The 22,731-nt window shown below is 32.9% G+C and overlaps 1 protein-coding gene across 1 annotated transcript; it reads right to left on the bottom strand.

The window, feature by feature from the left end:
* Positions 1–577: 577 nt before the first annotated feature.
* K441DRAFT_581098 (uncharacterized protein) lies at positions 578–11,073 on the bottom strand (the record flags this gene model as incomplete). The annotated part of the gene is made up of 2 exons (XM_067644401.1): positions 578–671; positions 10,982–11,073. Coding segments are annotated over 2 exons (186 nt in total), but the record flags the coding sequence as incomplete, so codon positions are not given.
* Between the last annotated feature and the right edge of the window lie 11,658 nt (positions 11,074–22,731).

Genomic DNA, 22,731 nt, shown 5'->3' on the forward strand with positions numbered 1-22,731 from the left:
ATTATTAAAAGACCGTTTGGGTAACCCAGAACCTAGGTAATATCAAAGGCTATTAACAACGAACCTAGCGGTATAAGGCCTGCGCCCAATAACTAATATAGGAGTAGGAATATATGTCGTCTCTTTGCGCCCATAGAGTATCATCAAAAACCGTTCGGGTAGGTAATATCGAAGGCTATTAACGACGACGACGTAGTAAGCTGGAAAGCGTCAATTCAAAACCTGTTAAAAAACCCTGTGGGAAAAATTGTCAGGAAAGACTACTTATCAACAGCTGTTGTGGAAAGACGCGACGCGAAACTTCGCGATCCTCTAAGGGGTAAGACGTTTTATCGCGACAACAACACAACGCCGTACGGCATAGTATTATTAAGGCTATAAGACGAATGAACAACAAAATCTCTATCAAATAAGCCTTATTTCAAAGCGAAAAGCCAAAAGGCTGATTGTGATAGATATTAATGTTGCTGTTCGGAGGGAAGGCGTGACTTCGCTTTGAATAGACATTTTTATTTATTCTAATTCGGTAAAAGGCCTAGCGAATATTAAGCTTTATAGAAACCTTAGCTCTACTTATTTAGGCCAGAGTCTTATTAAGTAGGGGTAGCGGATAGCGGTCCTTATGGGCTATATTATTTAACTTATAATAGTTAATATAGAAGCAGAGTTCTCTATTTAGTTTTTTAATAATAAAAATAGGTAAGGTAAAAGGTATCACCGAGCGAGTATAAGCGACGGTAATATATAACGAGTAGATATTATTAAGCTACGTATATAAACTGTATAATAAAGTTAAGACGTTATATAAGGAAAGAAGGTAGGAAAATAGGAAGAAAGGGTATATATTGTAGACTTAGTTGCTTAGTTAATATATATATAAAGTAGAATAGGATTTAGGTAGTAGTCCTAACAAAACTTAGTAGGATTTAGTAGAACTTAGTGGGACTTAGTAAAACTTAGTAGAATATAGCAGAATACGGTAGGTTGCCGTTAGATTACTGTAGATTGCTATTAGATTGCTGTCTTATAGTTAGTCTTTAGTTACTAAGTTAGTAGAAATAGGTAGATGTATATAAGGTATTACGGGGGTGTCCTATAATAGCACCCCCCCTTTAAACTTAAGCTTCTGCGAGATGGGGCTATAATAGTTCTAGGTAAAGTTTATAAAAGTCTTCTATAGCTTATATAAGTCCTATAGAGTTAATGGGTTCCTATAAGGGCTTAGTAAAGCCTCTCTATTTTATAAGATATATATATTAGCGTTTCCGTTTATTATACTTAATATCGTTAATTCTTTTAATAAAATACTCGTTCTTACTATCTACTTTAACTAGTAGGGGAGGGTTTTATATCTATTTAGGTAGGGTAAAAGACTAATATATAGAATATAGGGTGGATTTCAACCGTATTAGGGAGCTTTAGTTAGTAGGCGTAGGAGGAGATAACCTTCTTAACCTTATAAGGGCTAGCGTTCTTTTAATTAAGCTTCTTAGTAGGTTGTTTTATGTTTAAATTTCTTATATTTAGCTAAATAAAGTTACTAATTTAGTAGACTAGTGCTAGGGTTTATTTCTTATTTGCTGCGGCTTTATAGATAAATTAAGCCTATATTATTTTATTAGTAAGGAACTATTATAGTTCCTCTATCTTTTTTATAAAATTATTTACTTTTATAATTTATAAGGTGTAATAAGCGGGGTAAGGAATATTACTAAAGGGGTTAAAACCTATTTATAGATATTAACTATAGTTGGTCAAGAATGGGGAGACCTTTATAGTTTCCGAGACGGAATTATTTATAGTAAACTTAGTAAATATAAGCTAGTTAATCTAGTTATCCTATAAGTATGACGTGTATATTTAAATATACTACTCTATTATAGCATTTATATATTCTATTTAGCTATCCATTTCTAGATAGTATATAGTAGATAGTAGTGCTTTAATACGGAGTTAGGTAGTTAGTTTTTCTTCTAAAATATAGAACTAAACTAGCTGCCTTTATTAGAGATAAATATTTTAGAAAGTTTATGGAGTTTCTATATATAGTCTAGGAATAACTAGGTAATAGTAAGTGTTAATATATTAGGGTAGGCAATTAAATATCTTATTTTAGATAGTCGGTCTATAACTACTATAATATTTATACAGCCTTTACTTATAGGGAGGTTAATAATAAAGTTAATTAAGATATCCTTCTATCTTCGGTCTGGAATAAGCTATAGCTTAAAAAGGCTGTTATACGTTTTATACGAAGCTTTAGCTATTAGGTAAAACCTAAGTAGATAGTTATATAGCCGTAAGGTATAGGCGACCCTAGGGTAACCTAGGGGTGACTCGCCTATAAGGTACGTGCTCTGTATATACCTAGGGAAAACCCTTCTTACCTTATATACAGACTCCTCCTTTTCCCTTAAGGATTTGTCTCTATCTATACAATATACCTATTATTCTATTATTAGACTCCCTATCTATATTCTTATCTTATATTTAAATCCTTACTAATCCCCTTAAGAGGATAGCCGGTTTAATTTTTCTATAATACCTTTAAAAAGAAAACCGATGCCTATACCTAACGGTAATACGCTAGCGATATAACCGTAGAACGCCTTAGGATTTAGTGTAGACGAAACTACTAGAAGCATACTAGTAGAATTTAAGCCACCTTCTAAACCTTAAAATGATTAGATATCTATAAACGCTAAAGACTAGTTTAACTTATATACCTAGGCTTAATAGGAGCTTAGTAAGGTTACTAGCGTTCTACCTAATACTGCTAATATAAAGGAGCTAGATGAGCTAGCTAAGAAAATAGCCAACTTATAGATTATTATCGATTTAATAAAGCCCTCCTATTACCTCTTTAGTAAAGAGTATAAGTTATATAGTAAACGCATACGCTAAATAAATCTCAATACCCTAGTTGAGAAGTTACTACCCAATATTAGCGGTACTACTTAACAGCATTTTAACCGGTAGATCGCCGCAATTAAGAACTAATTTAAGGTTAATAACACTGACTATGACTATAAGCGATGTACGCGCTAGGCTATTAAAGGTTTTATAAAAGAGAAGATAATTGCCTAACTAGTTTATCGCTAGTTAGGCACTAAGGATAAGGGTCCTTTACTATAGGATAAATTTAAGACTATAGTCCAAGACTAGATTAGGAACCCTATAGTAAGACGCTTTAATAACGCTATAATATACTATACGGCTATTATAAAGGAGAACTAGAGGTTTAATGTCCTTTTAGCCTATATACGTAGCTTAGAGGACCTCTTCTCTTATACCCCTTTTATTAATCCTAAATAATAGGTAGACTTTTAGTTCTTATATCTCCTAGCCTACCTATAAGTAGAGCTCTTTTACTAGAACTTCGCCTAATGGGTAAAAACTACTAAAGACCTCTTTAATAAAATCCGCTATATAAAGTAATTGCTTAATACTATAAAGCTTACAGAAGATCGCGTAAGTAGTAGTGGTAAATTATTGTGTATAAAGCGCGGTTGTAGTATAGGCTCTATAGACTTAGGCTTAGGAAATAGAACCTAAAAAGGGTGATACTTTTTTTAAGTAAACTCCTAGGGAGATTACCTAAAAGCTAGATAGCTTAGGGGACCCCCTAGACGCTAGTGCTATATAGGCGAGTTAAAGGACCGCAGGCGGCCATTATAAGCAATACTGGAAGTAGGCTAATAAAGAGAAGTTAGCTTAGCCTTTAGAAAACCTAAAGCCCTAGTAGTATATCTCTTTTAACTATAACTAGGGTCTAATATAGAGGGAGAGAAGAAACGCATTATAGTATATATTGCGATAAATACGCCCTAGGGCGAAGTCCGCCTACGTACTTTATATAATAATGGGTACTAAATTAACCTTATTAATTAAGATGTTGTTTATAGGTTTAACCTACCTATACGCTACGCGCTATATTTATATAAACCTATTATACGTTTCCTTAATAGTAACTAGATAATAATCTGGGATGCTTATAATCTAATAGTTATTACTAGCGACTTCTAGGGTACCTCTTGTACTATTAGCCCGCAGACCTTTTAGGGCGGCTTATTTAATAGTTATAATATAGTTTTTAGATAGGATTAGCTCGCAGAAGTAGATCTATTAATTAGCTTCTATTTTAAATAGTTTATCTAGAGTACTTCGGACCCTAGACGCTTTTAAATAGTTACCCTTAACGCTCTCCTAGTAGACATTAAGGCTGGTAAAATAGTCTATTTACTATAGCTAAAAGACTCCTTTTTTATGCCGGTTATAAATATAATAGAGGACCTGTTATTACTAGCAGCGAGTACCCGTATAGATCCTTTGGACGTAAAGATACTAGTTATAAATATAGTAGAGGGCCTACCGTTACTAGCAGCGAGTACCTATAGAGACCCTCCGGTGCTAGCGCAGATTACCTATATATAAGGGGGAGGTAATTAAAACCCTAAAACTATTAAGTATACTATAGTAGAGCTATATGCACTTTTTATATAAGCACACCTACAAAATGCATATTAGCTGCACCCTTTTCTTTACTAGCTCCTGGAAGCATACTACTATATAATAGTTGCTTTAACCTCTATAGCCCCTAGCCTGCTAGATATATATAAGGAGGAAATTAATATCTTCTCTAATAAGCTAGTAAGTATACTACTATAGAACTCTAAGTATAACTACGCGATTAACTTAGAAGAAGGTAAAATGCTACTATAAATGCCCCTCTATAACCTCTTATAGAAAGAGTTATAGATCTTATAAGAGTACCTAGATAGTGCTCTTAAAAAGGGCTAGATTAGGCCTAGTAAGTTACCTACTAAAGCGCCTATTCTCTTTATACTAAAAGCAGACGGTATAATTTGGCTATATATTAACTATAGACGCCTAAACAAGATTATAATTAAAAATTGGTACCCCCTACCNCTNGTNGGCAAACTCTTTAATAGGCTTAGCTATGCGAAAATATTTATAAAGCTAGATCTTTGTAATGCGTACTATAGGATTTATATTAAAAAGGGAGATAAATAGAAGACCGTATTTAAGATATGCTATAGTTACTTTAAGTACTTAGTAATACCCTTTAGTTTTACTAACGCCCCTATAATTTTCTAAAGCTATATTTATAAAGCTCTAGGAACCCTAGTAGATACTATCTATATAGTTTACCTAGATAATATTCTTATTTACTTAAATAATAAGGATAAGTACGTTAAGCACGTTAAGCAGGTACTGCGATAGCTCCGCGCTTAGGGCTTATACGCTAAACTATTAAAATATATCTTTTATACTAAGAACGTTAAGTTCTTAGGCTTTATTATTACCCCTAGGGGTATTATAATAGACCCTAACTGTGTAAAAGCTATTAAGGAATAGCCTAAGCCTAAGTCCTATAGGGATATCTAGGTCTTCTTTAGCTTTACTAACTTTTATAAGTGATTTATCTAGAACTATTCGGATACCGTATACCCCCTATACGTATATCTTATATAGGTATATTATAACCTAACGTTAGATAAGGAGAAGAAAAAGAAGTATAAGTTAAAAGGGCCCACTAAATAGTATTAACCTTAGTCCTGGCCTAATAATACGTAGTAGGCGTTCTATAAGCTACGCGCTACGTTTTTATAGGCTCCTCTATTTTACTACTTTAACCCTAATTTACCCTTAATAGTAATTATTAATGCTTCTAACTATACCTATAGCGGTATACTTTTGCAGGCTTTAGGGTAGGAAGATTAACTCCACTGGTATCTAATTACTTATTATAGTTAGAAGCTTACTAGCCTAAAAGTACGGTATAATACTTATAATAAAGAACTACTTGCTATAGTACAATACTTTAAGATATGGCGCTATTACCTTAAATACGCCGCGTATATAGCGCGCGCGCTCTATAATTATAATAATCTTAGGTACTTTATAACTACTAAAAGCTTATCTACTTACTAGGCCTAGTATGCTAAGGAACTAACTAAGTTTAATTTTAAGATTAAATATAAGCTAGGTAAAGTAAATCTCGCTAATATACTATCTTAGCGCCTAGATTATACTAAAGGCTTTAAAGATAGTAGTAAGAGGACACTCCTTAATGCTATACTACCTATATTATAGCAAAAGTTGCGGGTTATCCCTTAACCCGTTGGGGTCCTTAGAGAATTCGCTACTGGATTTGACTGGGCACCTGCATTAAACCGGGTTCTCCGATTGGCTGGTCCCTTATCGATAACCGTAGGACCCAAATTAACGGGTTAAGGGATAGGCCTTATAGGCGGCCCTAGTGCTACTATATAAGTAGTATATATATAGTATATAAGCGACCCTTATAAACTTAGCGCCGGCGGATTAAAGCATCCTACTATTCTCTTTAAGACTACTTTAACTAGCCTAATAGCGCTTAACCCTAGGGAAGACTTCTTGGCCTAGGCTATGGTCCCTTATAATAACCTAGTAAGTTACCTATATATTATATATTACCTTGCTAGCACCGACTTTATATAGAGTCTTATACCATAGTAAGAGGTAGTAGTAGCTACTTTAGCTAAAATGGTATTTACGGAACACTCCCCTAAGTTACTAGTTAATTTTATTTATAGAGTATAAAAAAGGGACGCCTTTATACGCTTTATATATAATTAGCTAACCTAGAAATAAGTTCCTACTGGTAATAAGGACTATACCCTTAATAATTAAGGACTCTTAAGGTAAAATAATAAGGTTTAGGTGCTAAATTATATACTACTATAATAGGAGATCCTTAAGCGGAATTACAACGATCCTATAGGCGGCTACTATGGTTTTAACTATACCTTTAAGGTAATTGCGTAGAAGTATACTTAAAACAGCCTTACCTAGGATCTCCGCAAATACCTAAATAATTATAATACCTACTAACGCTCTAAATCGCGCCACTATAAACCCTATAGTAAGCTGCAGCCTCTTTAGGCCTCTACCTAAGCCTAGCGGCATTATTTACTTAACTTTATTATGGATTTCCTAGAGTCTAAGACTGCTAATAGTATAGAGCACAACTCCGTTCTTATCCTTATAGACTATTTTATAAAGCTAGTACGCTACTATCTAGTGCGTAAAATAATTAATACTACGCAACTCGTAGAACTCTTATTTAGAGTCTTTATATAAATAGGACCTTTAGATAATATCGTCTTTAATAGGGGTAGTATATTTATAAGCGAGTACTAAAGTACTATATGCTACTATCTTTACGTTTAACGTAAACTTAGTACTATATTCTACCTATAGATAGATGGTTAGACAGAGCGTTAGAACTAGGAGCTTAAGGTATACCTACGTATATTTACGAACTAGGAATAGTCTAATTAGGCCTCCCTACTTAAAGAAGTAGCCTTCGCCTATAACTCTAAGGTCTATACTATAATAAAGCATTCCCCTATTAAGCTCGCCTATAGCTAGCTACTAAATATCCTAGATAGAGTCCTAGATAACGTCTAAGACGCTTAGTAAGGTAGGGAAGGGTCTAAGTTAACGAATATCTAACTTATAGAGATATATCTATAACGCCTGCGCCTTATATATAAGGCAGCGGCGGCGTTAATAATGCACGCCTAAAAGCTTTAGGTAAAATACTATAATCGTTACTACCTAGCTAAGCACTTCGCCGTTAGTAAACGAGTCCTACTCTCCTCTAAGAATATCCGCACGAAACGTCTCTATAAAAAGCTTAACTATAAGTTTATAGGACCGTTTTAGATCTTAGAGCGCGTAGGGCAGTAAGTATATAAGCTAGAGCTCTTACTTATTATAGTATAGCTCCACCTAGTCTTTTATGTCTCCCTACTAGAGCCTTATAGGTTACGCCCTAGGTTTTAACCCCTAGTAGTAAAAGAGCTTAAGGAAGGTAGCTAGGAAGTAGAAGTAATTATTGCCTACTAAGATTATACTGGATAACCGTAGTACCTTATTAAATAGCTAGGATGGCTAAATAAGTATAATAAATAGAAATACGAGACAGAACTTAAGAATTATTAATAATTATTAGATAAGTACTATAAGCGGGACACCCTAGCCTTATAGCCGAAGCGTAGGCGAAAAGTCAGCGCTGCTGTTAAAATATAACCTATATTAAAGCGGAGCAGAGGATATTCTAAGGGATTAAAGAATAAGTAATAATTACTATAAGAACTGCGGCGTATATATAGGGTAAAGTTTTAATTTATTAATATCCTATATAAGCCATACTTTAACGTAACCTAGCAATGCTAGTAACTTATAGGCGACTTATAGGCGAGGTTACGGCGTATACCGGCAATAAAGCTTAATTTAAAAAGCACCCTCCCTAGACCTAATCCGTTACTCTATGCTAGCTAAGTAGATTATTCATATGTTAGAGAATAGGCCTATTTATAACCGGGGTTTATAACCTACTAGTAACCTACTAGTAGTAACTTATACTAACAACTTATATACTATTCTATGTATATACTACGTAGATAATATATAAGGCTAAAGTATGGGTTAGCGGCGGGTTTAATGGGTATATAGTCTTACTGTCCTAATTTAACTATATGTAAGTAACCTATAACCTACCTATAAAGTATATACAGCGCTACGCCGGCATAGCGTAAGGCTAAAGTGGGGTTAGTAGCGGATTTAATAGGTATATAGCCTTACCGTTCTAAACCTAGCTATATATAAGTAACCTATAACCTACTCGCGAAGTATATATAGCGCTACGCCAGTATAGCATAAGGCTAAAGTAGGGTTAGTAGCGGATTTAATAGGTATATAGCCTTACCGTCTATAAATCTGGCTGTATATAAATAACCTATAACCTACCCGTAAGGTACTAGCGACCTATTTATATAAGCGAGCTTTAGAATATTTCTGGTCTACTAAATTTAGGTAACGGTATTAAGCTCTACTAGCTCTGCCTATTAAATAGACTAATTAGGATTTTCTATACCGGGTATATAAAATTGCTACTAGCTTAGTTAAATATAGGGGAGTCTTAGTAAGGCAAATCTAACTAATTAGACAACTTTAACCGCCGGTTATAGTTCCTTAATATCTTCGCGCCGCGTATATATACTACTTATCTCTTTATACGCAAAATTAAGACACTCTTTCCCCTCTAAATTTTTTCCTTACTAAGGTTTTTTATAGGGTTTTATTAAGGCTTAAGTATATAAAGGATTAGGGACGACCCTTTCTAAAGGGGGGGGGGCATTATTAGGTAAAACCTAAGTAGATAGTTATATAGCCGTAAGGTATAGGCGACCCTAGGGTAACCTAGGGGTAACTCGCCTATAAGGTACGTGCTCTATGTATACCTAGGGAAAACCCTTTCTACCTCGTATATAAACTCCTCCTTTTCCCTTAAGGATTTGTTTCTGTCTATACAATATACCTATTATTCTATTATTGGACTCCCTATCCACATCCTTACCTTATATTAGCTTATTAGTAAATATAGCAGCTAGAGATATACCTTTGTATTATATTATATATATTTAGCTAGTAGTATTTCTATTAAAGTAGATTTAAGGGTTTTCCTTAGCCTAGGTAGCTGGCTACTGGTAAATTATATATATGTTTAAGGAACTTAAGCTTAAGTTTATTGTAGTTAGGTATAATTAGGCGGTTTTAGTAGTATAAGCGGTTTCCGCGAGCTTTATATTTACTTAAAGAAATCTTTTTAGAGCGTTTAATGCCGTCTTATATTAGCTTAAGCGTCTCTTAGATAAACTTATTATTTAAATATTTATTAATTATAATCTATTAAATTTATTAATTGGTTATTTTAAGGACGTGTACTATAAGGTCTTTAGTAGGAGGGTTAAATAGTTTAGGATAAAGTAGGGTCTAATTTTGGTAAAAGCGCGCTTCTTTTAATACTAGCGCGTCTTATAAGTATTAGGTTAGGGCGTTAGGCTTTTAACCTTAAACGCCTAGGCGATATACAATTAAGAATTAGAAGTAAGATAGGTATTTTAACTAGCGGGCCTAGTAATAGCTTAGCCGTTTTATAGTTATAAAGTACTATAGATTCTTATAGTCGCTAAGGACCTTAATTAGAAATCCGGCGCCTTCTAGTTTGGGTTACTATTATTTAAAACATCTAATAATAGCTAGTAATTCTTTATTATAGATTTTATAGTTATATTTAGCTAGGCTTAGTTATTTTAAGAAGTATGCTATAAGGTATAATACTCTATCCTTATTATATTAAGACAGAATGCCTTTAGTAACGTAGTTAGATAAATTAGCTTCTATAACACTTATTTGGTTTAGGTTAAAGTATTAGAGTATAGGCGTAGTAGTAAATATAACCTTTAGATAAGTAAAGGTCTTCTTATATTACTTATTAAAGATAAAAGCTTTATCCTTTTAGGTTAGGGCTAAAAAGGGTAAAACTAGGGTGGAGAAGTTATTAATAAACTGTTAATAAAAGTTAGTAAATCCTATAAAGGCTTTTACGTCCTTAACGTTCTTAGGTTCTTACTAGTTTACAATTGCTTTAATCTTCTTTAGGTCTATTTATATACCGTTTATAAAAATAAGGAGTCTAAGGTATAAAACTTCCATTTTATAAAACTTATATTTATCTATATCTAATTATAAACTAGCTCTGTGCAGGGCTTATAGGATAAAGTTAACGTATTTCCAATATTTAGTTAGGTTATTACTATATATTAGGATGTTATTAATATAAGCAGTATAGAAGATGTCTAGGTAGGGACGTAGGGTATTATTTATATAATGTTAAAACGAGCTTAGAGCGTTTATAAGGCTAAAGGGTATTACTAAGTACAAAATGTAGTAAGCTATTTATCTCCTTTTATAATACGGAGGCGGTTAAATATAGAGATAATATTAAGCTTTATATAGTAGTAAGCCTTACTTAATTAGTTTAGCGTCTCTTATATTAATAGCATCGGATATTAGTTCTTAATGGTAATAGTATTAAGAGCTTAGTAGTCTATATAAAAGCGTAGACTTGCTAGGTTTCTTAATAAAAATTACTAGTATAGCTATAGGCGACAAGCTTGCTCTAATAAATCCTTTACTTAGGTTCTCGTCTAAATACTTTTATAGTGCTTAGAGTTTATTTTAGGATATCCTATATAAGGGTCTAAATCTAGGCTGCTTTCCTTCTTTAAGTATAATCTTATAGTTATATAGTTAGTATTTTAGTAATTTATTAGCTTCTTTTTATAAGAATATATTTAAGCGGTAGTAATACTCTACTAGTACCTTCGTAGCAGGGTTAGTATACTTCTTTAGTACTAAGGCCTTCTTAATATCGGCTATTATAATAACGAAGATTATATATTCGGGTTTCTTAGTAAATCGCGCTAATGGGGTGGCTCTAATTATATAGATATCTAGGGTAATAAGCTTGCTTAGGTTATCTATAGTTTCTTATTTAGGTTTAGGTTTAGTATTAAGTACAGAGTTAGTATTAGATTTAGGTTTAGGTTCTTTAAGAATCCTTTTTATAGTAGAATACTAGTCCTTTTAGTATTTTTATATATTAAGCTTAAGCTTCTACTTGGCTTAGGGCGGTGTAGTAGTTAGAATTAGTTTATAGGGTTTAGTAGAATTTTTAAATTCTTAATAAATATTAGTAGAAGTCTTATATTAGTGGAATTCAGTAGAATTCCTAGGCTAGTAAAATTAGTAGTAGTTCTTTAATTAACGTCTGATACGGATTCTATCTTAGCCCACGCAGACTACTCCATTACAGGGGGGAAAACTTGTAATTTATATGAAGAAAACCCTGCAGTTGGGGGAGGAAAAACCCTATAAGCAGCCTCAGTAGGATAAAAAACCCCAATTTACTATGTTTGCACGTAGCAGCGGCCCTACGGGCCTACTGCACGTCCTCCTCCTTAGATATTTTAAACTCCTTAGGAACTACTACTTCCTTCTCTAGCTTATTAAAGCTAGGGTTTACTACGTCCCAGCTAGGCCTTGCTAATCGATTGCTGTGTCTTATTGTCTCTTTATGTCCTATATCTTGCCCATCCCCTATATACTATCTCTTATATAGACCGCTGCCATATACGCCTTGCCTTCCCCCCCCTAAAGCCATTAAAGGCGTAAGGGGGATTTATCCGTTCTAACTACCGTAATACTAATAAGCGAGCGGGATATTGTGTTATTTGGGTATCTTTTGTGCCTAGGCCCCAGCTAGGCCCTCTTTAAGGGTCACTACTCCGTTAAAAGGAGATAGGGAAAACCATGGGTCGCAATCTAAGCTACTAGGTAGTATTTGGTAGTTAAAAACGGCGAGTGACTGCATGCTCCGCGGGCGACTGCCCTGGGGGTTAGGAGGGGCCGTATATTTGCTCATTCGTTTATTCGCTTATACGCTCATTTGTCCGTTAATATAAGGTCGTTAATGCTTTCCATTAGGGGCTAGGGGATGCTTTTAAAAGCTGTTTATCCACGTTAGATTACATAGGTGCTTAGTAGGAGAACTAGTGGCTGTATTATAAAGGGGTACCGTTAGTAGTAGTTTTCGAGATCTCACCATCCCATGTAAAAACTTTTCACTACGCCCCACGACGCATATAACTACCAGGTCCTACTTGCACGCGCTATATAACGTCTCTACGTTGGCTCTAAGTCTAAACTTCAAAGACCTAGGTTTGTAGCCGTCACTACATACAGGTGCAGAATCCGTTTTCAACGGCCAGCTAGTAAAATTAGGTGGACTTCTTAAGTATAGGGTAGATTTTAATAGATTTTTTAGATTTTAGAATTAGGTCTAAGTAGTAAGTTATAAGGCACTTCTACTTATAGTAAAAGGCGGTAAATAGAAGCTTAAGGTTGTTTTAATTAATAGTTACCTTATATAGCTTTATTTAGGATTATTTAAGAATTACTAGGTAACCTAAGGTGGTAATAAAAAGCCTAATTAGTTCTTTATAGTTTAGATATTAGAGTCTTAGGTATACTATATAGGTAATTTAGCCTAAGACCGTGCGTTTACTATTAAATCTAAATACGTTAATATGCTAGTTAAGGGAAATTAGGGTAAAACTATTATCTTATATAAAAATCTTGTTAATAAATCCTATACCGCTAGCTCCTATATTAATTAGGACTTAAATATTAGCCTATTAACTATTCTGCTAAAGATAGCAGTTAATAGTTATACTATAGTCCTAAGAGTTAGAGTTTATAACATCTAAAGTATTTAATAAAATCCTATGGCAGAGCCGTTCCGGAAAGTAACTTAGCTTTAAAACCTTCCTTTTAAAAATAATTAGGGCAGAGTTCTTATAGTATATTAGTTATAGCTTTATGCTTATAGGTAGTACTTACTAAATACTAAACTAGAATTAGATAATAATTAGGGTTAGTAGGTAGGGCTTAGTAGAGGTAATTAGTTACTTATACTAGTTGTCCTTTTATATAATTAGGACAGCGGTATACCGCCTATATTAGTTATTTAAATATTTATTTTAGGTAGAGGGATAAAGTAGTAACTTAAGATATAAGTATTGCTTCTGCACTTAAAATAAAGGCTATATTGTTTATATTGTTTATATTTAGCAGATCCTTTTAGGGCGTAAAAGAGGGTTTTAGAATTAATATTTATAGCGTTTAGGTTCTTGCGGGTCTTAAACGGTTAAAGGGCAGAGTATTAAGGTATTTATTTTAGGGTAAGGCGTAGTATATCGTTATATAGGCCGTTGATAATATTAGTATAAGTAGCAAGGGTATCCGGCAGCTTAACTCCTATAAGGGAAGCCTTTAGTTTAAAGTTTAAGAATTCTACTAGGCGATTAATTAAGGTGGGTTCGTCCTATTTAGTCTCTTTAGTATAGTAATAGAACTTAGTAAAGTATAATAGGAAGCTCTTAGAGCTATATATTATTTAATTTAATTTCCTTTATACTATTATAATTTAGTTAGGGTCGCTATAAGATACTTCTAGTATAGTAACTAGTTCTTTTATAGTGCTTAGCTAAAATAGGTATATAGTTTCCGCGGCGTCTCCTATTAGACGGCTTATAGTATAATATAGTTAACTATTAGGGGTATAGTAGCGATCAATATTACCATTTAGCTTATTCTTAAGTTAGTTAAGAAAGGAGTATAGTTTACTCCTTTTACCTAAATAGACGGGAGGATTAAGGAGATATTTAGTTAGCTTCTTTATAGGGGTACTAATTAGTAAATTTAGGGTTAAGGAGCTAGTCCTAAACACGTCTCCTCTATTTAGTACTTATAGGTTAATACTAGTAGAAACGGGTAGGGGCGACGGTATAGTAGATAGTGGGTTACGGCAGATCTCTTTAATTTTTTTTCTTAGGGATCCAATTATCTCTTAGTGTTAAACCTCTTATTAAGTAAGGGCAGCTATAAAGGCCTATTATAGGCCCTTTATTTATTTAGTAAATATATTAGATAAGTTAGTTATAGATATAGGGGCTTTTAGGTTATTTTATATATTAGGCGGGGTAAGGTAGTATAGGTTTAACGTAATATAGTATTATAGAGTAAGTATAAGCGACGATAATATATAATAAGTAGATATTATTAAGCTATATATATAAACTGTGTAATAAAGTTAAGACGTTATATAAGGAAAGAAGGCAGGAAAATAGGAAGAAAGGGTATATATTATAGACTTAGTTACTTAGTTAATACGTATATAAAGTAAAATAGGATTTAGGTGGTAGTCCTAATAGAACTTAATAGGATTTAGTAAAACTTAGTAGAACTTAGTGGAATATAGTAAAATACGGTAGGTTGCTAATAGATTGCCGCAGATTGCTATTAGATTGCCGTTTTATAGTTAATCTCTAGTTACTAAGTTAGTGAAAATAGGTAGATGTGTATAAGGTGTTATAGGGGTGTCCTGTAATAAAGGGGCTTACTAGGCTTAATAAAGCCCTTATTTAGGTTATTAATAAAATACTATTTTATAGCCTATAATTTGGCAATAGACTACTTATAGAGGGGACTAAAGCTGAGGGTATTTTCCTTACTCTACTTAATCTCGATCTTATAGTTATATAGTTAGTAAGGTAGAAGTATATTAGATATTACTTTAGAGAATATATCCTTAAATTTCTAGTATTAATAGGGCAGCTTTTATTCTACTAGTTCTATATTTATAAGCTTACTTTCTTATCTACTAAGCCTACTTTTCTTTTCCTTAATTATTTAATTAATTATATATAAGCCAGTTATAAAGGCGATAGTATTAAGCTAAACTAAGTTCTAGTAGAATTCTACGGCACTAATATAGTAGATATTAACTAGTTGGAGGTCTACTAGTTTTTTTTATAGATATCTATTAGGTTATATTTTGCGGTATAGGGTTTATAGTCTTTCTTAGCTTATATTTTATTTTCTATAAGTTATCTTTCCTATCTATTAGTTTAATATAGCGTCCAATATTCTTAGCTTTTCTTTATAGCTGCGTAGGGCCTAAATCCTCTATAGTTAATTTAGCTAGGTTACTACTAGCTTCCTAGGTCTTTAGTATAAATAGCGTAATATAGCTAGTCTATGGGCGGTTTAGTATATAGATCTATTACGGGTTAAGCTATATATCTTTCTTAAAGGCCTTATCTCTACGTATAGCATCTACTTAGTAAATAGTATTAATCTAGGGCCGTATAAGGTTTTCTATTATAATACTAATTTCTTTTATAAAAAAAGGGGTTAGGGGTAAGATTTTAGGCTAAATAAGCCGCCTACTCTATATATTGAGCTATAAACCTAAATAGGCTGGCTATTTTCTTCTTAAGATTATATTATAGCTTCTTAGGTTTATAATAAGGAAGGGGATATTATACTACCTTCGTCTATTAACGCGGAGGTAAATTTGCAAGATTGTTATAATAGATAGCCCTATCTGTCTATTATACCCGTAAATAGAAATTAGTTTAGGCAGTTCTTTAATAAATACATTTAAAAGGTTAGTTAGCTTTATAGTATACTAGGTATCTATTAAGGTAAAGGTATTTACTTTAGAGCTAGCTAAAGTAGAGGTTAAAACTTAATATTTATTGCGAAATAAAGTATAAGGGACAGTATAGCTTCTTCTATTAACTAACTAACCTAAATTAATATATAATATATTAATCCCTTTTAACCCTAGAGAGGAGTCTTCCTTTAGGGTTTCTCTTTTTTTAACTTCGCGCTATTCTCCTAAATTAATAAAACCTTATCCGCTTTTATGTTTATTAGGTAATCCTTTATACAATAGCCTTTCTAACTATAAGAGAAGTAAGCGCCTTAATCGCTAAGGGCCTATATATAGCGGTTGTTATATATAGGCCGAGTATTTACTAGGCCTATAGTAGGACTAGCTGTATAGCTAGCTACTAAATTAGTAGCGGGCTATATAGGTAGTACTATAGGGGTTACTAATCGTGCTAGGGTATTACAGGCCGTTCTTATATTGCTTATAGTCTAATTTAAAAGGTTTCTGGCTTTATACTATTTAGCACATATCTTAATTTAATAAAGGCCTTAGTTAATAGCTAAGCACTAGTCTATAAGTTCCTTTAGCGTCTATATAGTAGTAAAAACTAGCAGTATAGCTCGCTGTAGGTCTAGGGTAAGCTTATTAAATAGGTTTAGTATTAGATCTTGCTAGAGAATTTAGGCCTAGCTAGCTAGGTATAAAAAGCGGGTCTAAAAGGCTAAGAAGGTCTCTATTGTTTTTGTATTTAGGCTTTTATAATTAAGCTATATATTTTATACTTTAAAGGGGTCCTTATAAATAAAATAGGTAGGCGATTATCTCTTCTTTAGAGAGGAAGGGATTTACTAAGTCATGTATATATTGGGGACGTAAGTATATTTATATGTCTCCGCTAGTACGGCCGAAAATATAAGCTATTTTAGCTTAAGTGGTAGGGAAGTAGTCCGTATTAACTTTAAGCTTATCCTATAATTAAAGCTTCTAGTTATTAGGGTAACTTTTAATAGGGTTCTATAGGGGTTCTAGTCTATACGTATTCTATAGGTCTTATTATTCTTTTTTATTCTTCTAGTTCTGGTAATAGCCTTTAGGTCTACTTCTATATTCTATTTCTATTTATAGTCCTATAAATATATTTAAGTTCCTTCTTAGGAAGAAGAGTAAATAAGCTTTAGATAATATTAGCAACTTAGTTAATTAAGGCACGAGTATAGCAAAAGGGTCGCGCAAGCCTATATAATTAGATTGTCTATAAATAGGGATCTAAAGATAAAGAAAGGAAGGGAGATAGAGGGTGGCGCCGCTTAACGTTATATATAATCCTTTGGTTATATAACAGCAATTATTTAAAACTATCTAAAACTATCTGCGATTGTCCGCTATAATTTACCGATATTATTTGCTATAATCTACCAATATCTACTAGCTACAATCTACTAGTTTTTATTGGCGCCATAATATATAGAACTTAAAGAAAGCTATAGAAAAGGTATAGGAGTATTAAAAGAAAATAGGTTAGGTAATATTAAGGAGCTAAAGATAAAAGAATTAGTTAAAGGTAATAGAAGAGCCAAGTTATCTAAGGGATCTACCGCTAGCATATAAGTTATTTCCGCCTCTTTTTTATTAGAATCCTTTTTAGCCTTTCTAGCCTTAAGTTCTACTAAACCTTATTTAGCAAGACGTAACTCCTTTAAATAAACCTTTTTACGGACTTAAAAGAGGTAAGTTAATTAAGTATAAGTATCTAGTTAAGCTTTTAGAGCTTAAGCTACTTTATTAAAGCGCCGCTAAACCTTAATAAAGGCCAGAGATAGTTTACTTTTTAGTCTTTTAGCCGCTTCCAATATATAAAACCCTATAATAGATTAAATAAGGCACTACAAAATTATAGAAAATTATATAACGTATTTATTTAGCGTTAGAAACAGATTAAACGTTATATAATAACCGTATATTTACTCGCGTATACTTAGTATTAGGAAAAGGTTAGTAACTAAACGGAGCCGTAACTATAATATATATTAACTTCTTCTCTATATAACAAGAATAAGACGGTATAACTTTACTAAGTAAGAGGATTATAGTTACCAGCTAGTTATAATAATTAAATATAAAGAATTTAATAAAAGGCATTAGGAATAATAAAGGTTATTAAATTAACAATAGGAATGCTATATCTCTAATAAATAACTTAAAGATAGGAGATATCTTTAAGGATAAAGATAAAAAGGAGGAGGATAGTGTTACGGACCTTATATTAGCAGTAGTACAACTACTAAAAAGAGATATAAATAGGTTAGTTAAGATAGTATATAAGATGCTAGAACTAATTAAACAATAGGATAAGGGGTAGCTAAGTTATATAGCTAGTTATTTTATAATATAATATTAATTTATATACAGTTAAATCTCTTTAGTACAATAAGGTTTATTCGGCTAAGCGTATTATAATACTAAGGGTATTATTGTATTGTATACTTGTATATAAAATGCACCTAAGATTAAAATTCGGTAATAATATTATATATCTACGTGCGTAAACTCGTAATTAAGCGATCGGCTATACTAAAATATATCGCAATTAATTGCTGCTTGGTATTTTAAGGTCGTCGGCCTTAAATTTAACGCTTATGCCTTAATAGAGTCGTAATTACATCTCTATTAAAACCGCTTTGCTACTTTTTATAGAGATGAAGCTTTTATAAGGCCACAAGCGCCTTATTAAGCTTAATTTAAGGTTATTTAATAACTCCCTTATCCGTTTCCGTATCGCGATTAGGCCCTATATAGAGCTCCACTATATACTTAATAAGATCTTTTAATAAATCTTCTATTTCCTTACCTAGTAGCTTAATAAATTCCTAAATATTTATTACAGTACAAATCCTTCCTGCTATAAGTAGCTGTTCTACTATTTACTGCATTTTATTAACTAAAGGAGGATCTAAATAATCTTAAGGTAAGGCTATAGGCCTATATAAAAGCCAAATAACGTAGATTTAATAAAGCAATTCTTAATTATTTATGGTATAACTTCCTTCTAAGCTTTAACTAACTATTAAATTACCTATAAGACGTATATCTGCTTAATTAGATTCTTATCTTAAAGTAAGACCTCTACTATAAATTATAGTTAGTATTGCCGGTAGAGCAGCTTAAAGTTTATAATTATCCCTTAATTAAGAGGCTAATATACTAAGATATAATTAGGAGGAAGGAACTCTACATACGTATTCTTAAAAGAGCCATTTTTAATAAGTATTTAAACAGCCGCTTTATAGGCGCTAAAGCCATTAATTAAGAGTAGCATCCCCCTGCTATATACCCTTTTATCAAACTAGGCAAGCCACTTAAGTATAATTACTATTATTATCCAGGCCTTCTTATTATGCCTCTATATAATATTTATTAAGGCTATATTAATGCAATTGCGCGTAAAGTAATATAGCTTTAGTAATAAGCTAATTATAAGAAGAAGAAGCTTATCTAAGTTATTTGCATCAAAGTAATTACCTAGAGAGATTTGTGCCTTCTACTTCTTTATTCCTAATAGAGCTTTAGTAGTTAATATAGTATCTAGTATAGCCTTCTAAAATAGACCCGTCTTATCTATATTATAAATATCCTTTAGTAAATAAAGCTTAATAATTGCTTAAAGCTCTACTATACGTTCTTCTGCTTTATCTATATTGGCTAAGGCAGCCTTACCGTACTACTTTCTTTTGCGAATACCATTGCGAGATTTAAAGCCTTCCAACTAGCCAAGCGACTACTTTAGCTTAATTGTTACCGCTAATATAGGTATTTATTGCTATAATTAAGTGGCGGTAGCACGTGTAAGGTCGCCAGTAATAGGAATACGAGAGCCTCCTCTAAAAGAGGATATTCGGCAGCTCTCTTTTATTCTTACGTACTTTGCCTACGTTATAATTTAGCTTAATTAAGCTATTGGAACTTATTGCTTAGTATTTTTAATATTAAGGATTAATTAATATTACTATAGAGGAAGTTACTTACCTAGCGAGCAACCTCTAATTATAGTAGACCGGGGTGTTTTTGGTAGTAGGCGCGTATTTTCTAGCGCTTGTAATTATTGAAGCCGTAACGGCGTTGCCTTATATAATTTTAATATCTTACCATAATAAATAAGATAGAATTAAGTATAGAGTATAAGATCTAAGGGTAGTTTTAATGGATTTTAATTGTTATATAATAGATTTAATAGCTAGACTTATAGTAAGTAAAGGTCAAATCTAATGAATTAAAATCTGCTTGTACTAATATTAGTAGTAAGTGCTTAATAATATTGGCAAAAGTTAGATTATTATAATATTATACTAAAAAAGGCTTAATTAAGGGGTATAGATCGTAATGTAGAGGGTATCGTTATATACCCTATATCGTATTAAGGAGATTTGACTATGCTATAATACTAAGAGATTTAAGAGGCTAGATTTAAAGGAGGGGGATAAAGTATAGTTATTATACAAAAAACTTATAAGTTAACAACTAAGTAAGAAGTTAGATTATATTAAACTAGGACTATTTAAATTTATAACTAAGATTTAGAAGTTATATATAGACTTAACTTATTAGTAAAAATTAAAATCCACCTTATACAGTATATTATAATTATATAATTATAGCACGTGGTATACCAAACGCGTAGCTACGCGTTTAGTGCACTAACTACTTATTTATAAAGTGCTGACTAATTAGGGGGGGGGGCGTTAGTATATAGACTACGTAGTCTACCTTAAGAGAATAAACAATTACCACTATCTAAAAGAGTATACAATACTATACGTATTTCATGCCCCTAGATATAACTTACTTATATTATTAAGTTAATATAAATACTAATTAGTAAGCGCGCACAGATTAGTAATTACTTAATACCTCCCCTAAGTAATATACGACAGCGATTACCTGTTTATATCCTAGTATGTCACGGAACCCCACCGCAGGGGCCTCCATAGGAGAGCCCCGTGCTCTCGCGTACACCTCGCGTATAGCTTATATCAGCTACGCGTAGGTATATCACCTCCTTACGCCCTCGACCCTTACGATTGATCGCGTAACGTCTTATAGACTCCTCGAATACATACGTCTTGTAGCCACTACCCCCGTCCCGTGACATTACGTTACGCCTTTTTACTACTAACACCCAGCCTACGACCAATTCTACATCTTTATAATACTATAGGCGCTACTAGAAGCAGCGTGCCTATAAGTTACCTCACTTTATACTTCTAAGGAACCTATAATAGTAAGACAATATTCCTTACTAGCTACTATATTAAACCTAAAGAATAATCTAATACCTATACTTAACCTACAACGCTAATTAATCCTAGGAGAATTTAATTTATTAGCCCTAGCCTTAACCCCTAAGGAGATAGACACCGATAATATCTTATCTTTTATTAACTATATAACTACGAATAAGTAAGCGGAAGGGCTACTACCTATTAAAATTAAAATATAAGACGCTAAAACATTTGTAAAAATAGTAGTATAAGAACCTAATAAATACTACCACCTTCTATAGAACTACCACCTAAAGCTTATATAAGCCGAGATGCGTACTACCTAAGATCGCGATATTATCTAAGACCTATAAGCTCGCAAGGCGCTCGCTGATAACACGCGTTAAGAAACCGAAAATAACCTCCGCGTATCTAAACGCGACGTCTAACAGTTAAAGAAGGCTAAAATCGCACTTATTGCTATAGTCACTAAAAGAGAAGGCATAATTAAATACCTATAATCTTAGCTTAACGAGTATATTTATAATAATGCTAGACACCTCTCTACTGTATATAACGCTACTTAAGTTTTTACGCCCCTGGCAACTTTACCTACTTAATACTTAATAGAGGGTTAGCGCTAAGCAGCCTTACCTAACGGGAACCCCTACTAAAGCGATAATAAAAGCAATAATAACTAAACCTAAGGTACTACTATAGGGTTTAATATATATTACCCTAATCCCCTAATTTTTTAGGGAGACCGTAAAGAATACAGCCACTAGAAGATATAAATCCGTAAGAAACTAACTTAGAGCGCCTGCCTTTTTCCTATAGAAGACACTAAGATTAGCTATATTATTAGGCGAATAAAGGGTATACTATTTAATAGACTCTTTGCCTAATAGGAGACTAATAGCCCCTAGAAGTGGCAGTCCTACTAAGAAGTCCTTAACAATCTCAACCTAATATACCGTAACTATAACCTACTGGCCACTAACTAAGCTAAACTACGTACCCTAAAGATAAGCCCTACTAAATTATTTAATAAGTTCTATATTAAATTCTAGAAATACACTAGAGCCCTTACTTAAGACAATACTAAAGACTAAGAAGATCTCCTTAAAAAAGTTATTTATCGCCTTAGTTACGCAGCCGCTAGCTATAACTATAATAATATTTATAATATAGTAGCAGCTATACGGAAGATTAAACGATAACTAATTAGATTACTACTACAAACTCCCGCCCAAAGACCTCCCTATAGAAGCCCTCTGGACCTACTAAACCACTAATACCTACTACCCTAAGCAATACTACTAGTCCTAATATCAACCTTTCTATACCAACCTTCCCGTAAAAGCTACTAGACAAAAAACGTGAGCTACTCCGGAAGCTAAAGCGTTGCTATAAATGTCGTTAAAAAGGCTATTATAGCTATAGCCTAAACTGCTTAATAGCTAGGTTTAGTAGCTGCCGCCTAATACCTAACCTAGTACCTTAAACACTAAATACGTCGCTATATACCACTACCGTATA

Source organism: Cenococcum geophilum, assembly GCF_001692895.1.
Source record: "Cenococcum geophilum 1.58 unplaced genomic scaffold K441scaffold_50, whole genome shotgun sequence".
NCBI classification, from domain to species: Eukaryota; Fungi; Ascomycota; class Dothideomycetes; order Gloniales; family Gloniaceae; genus Cenococcum; species Cenococcum geophilum.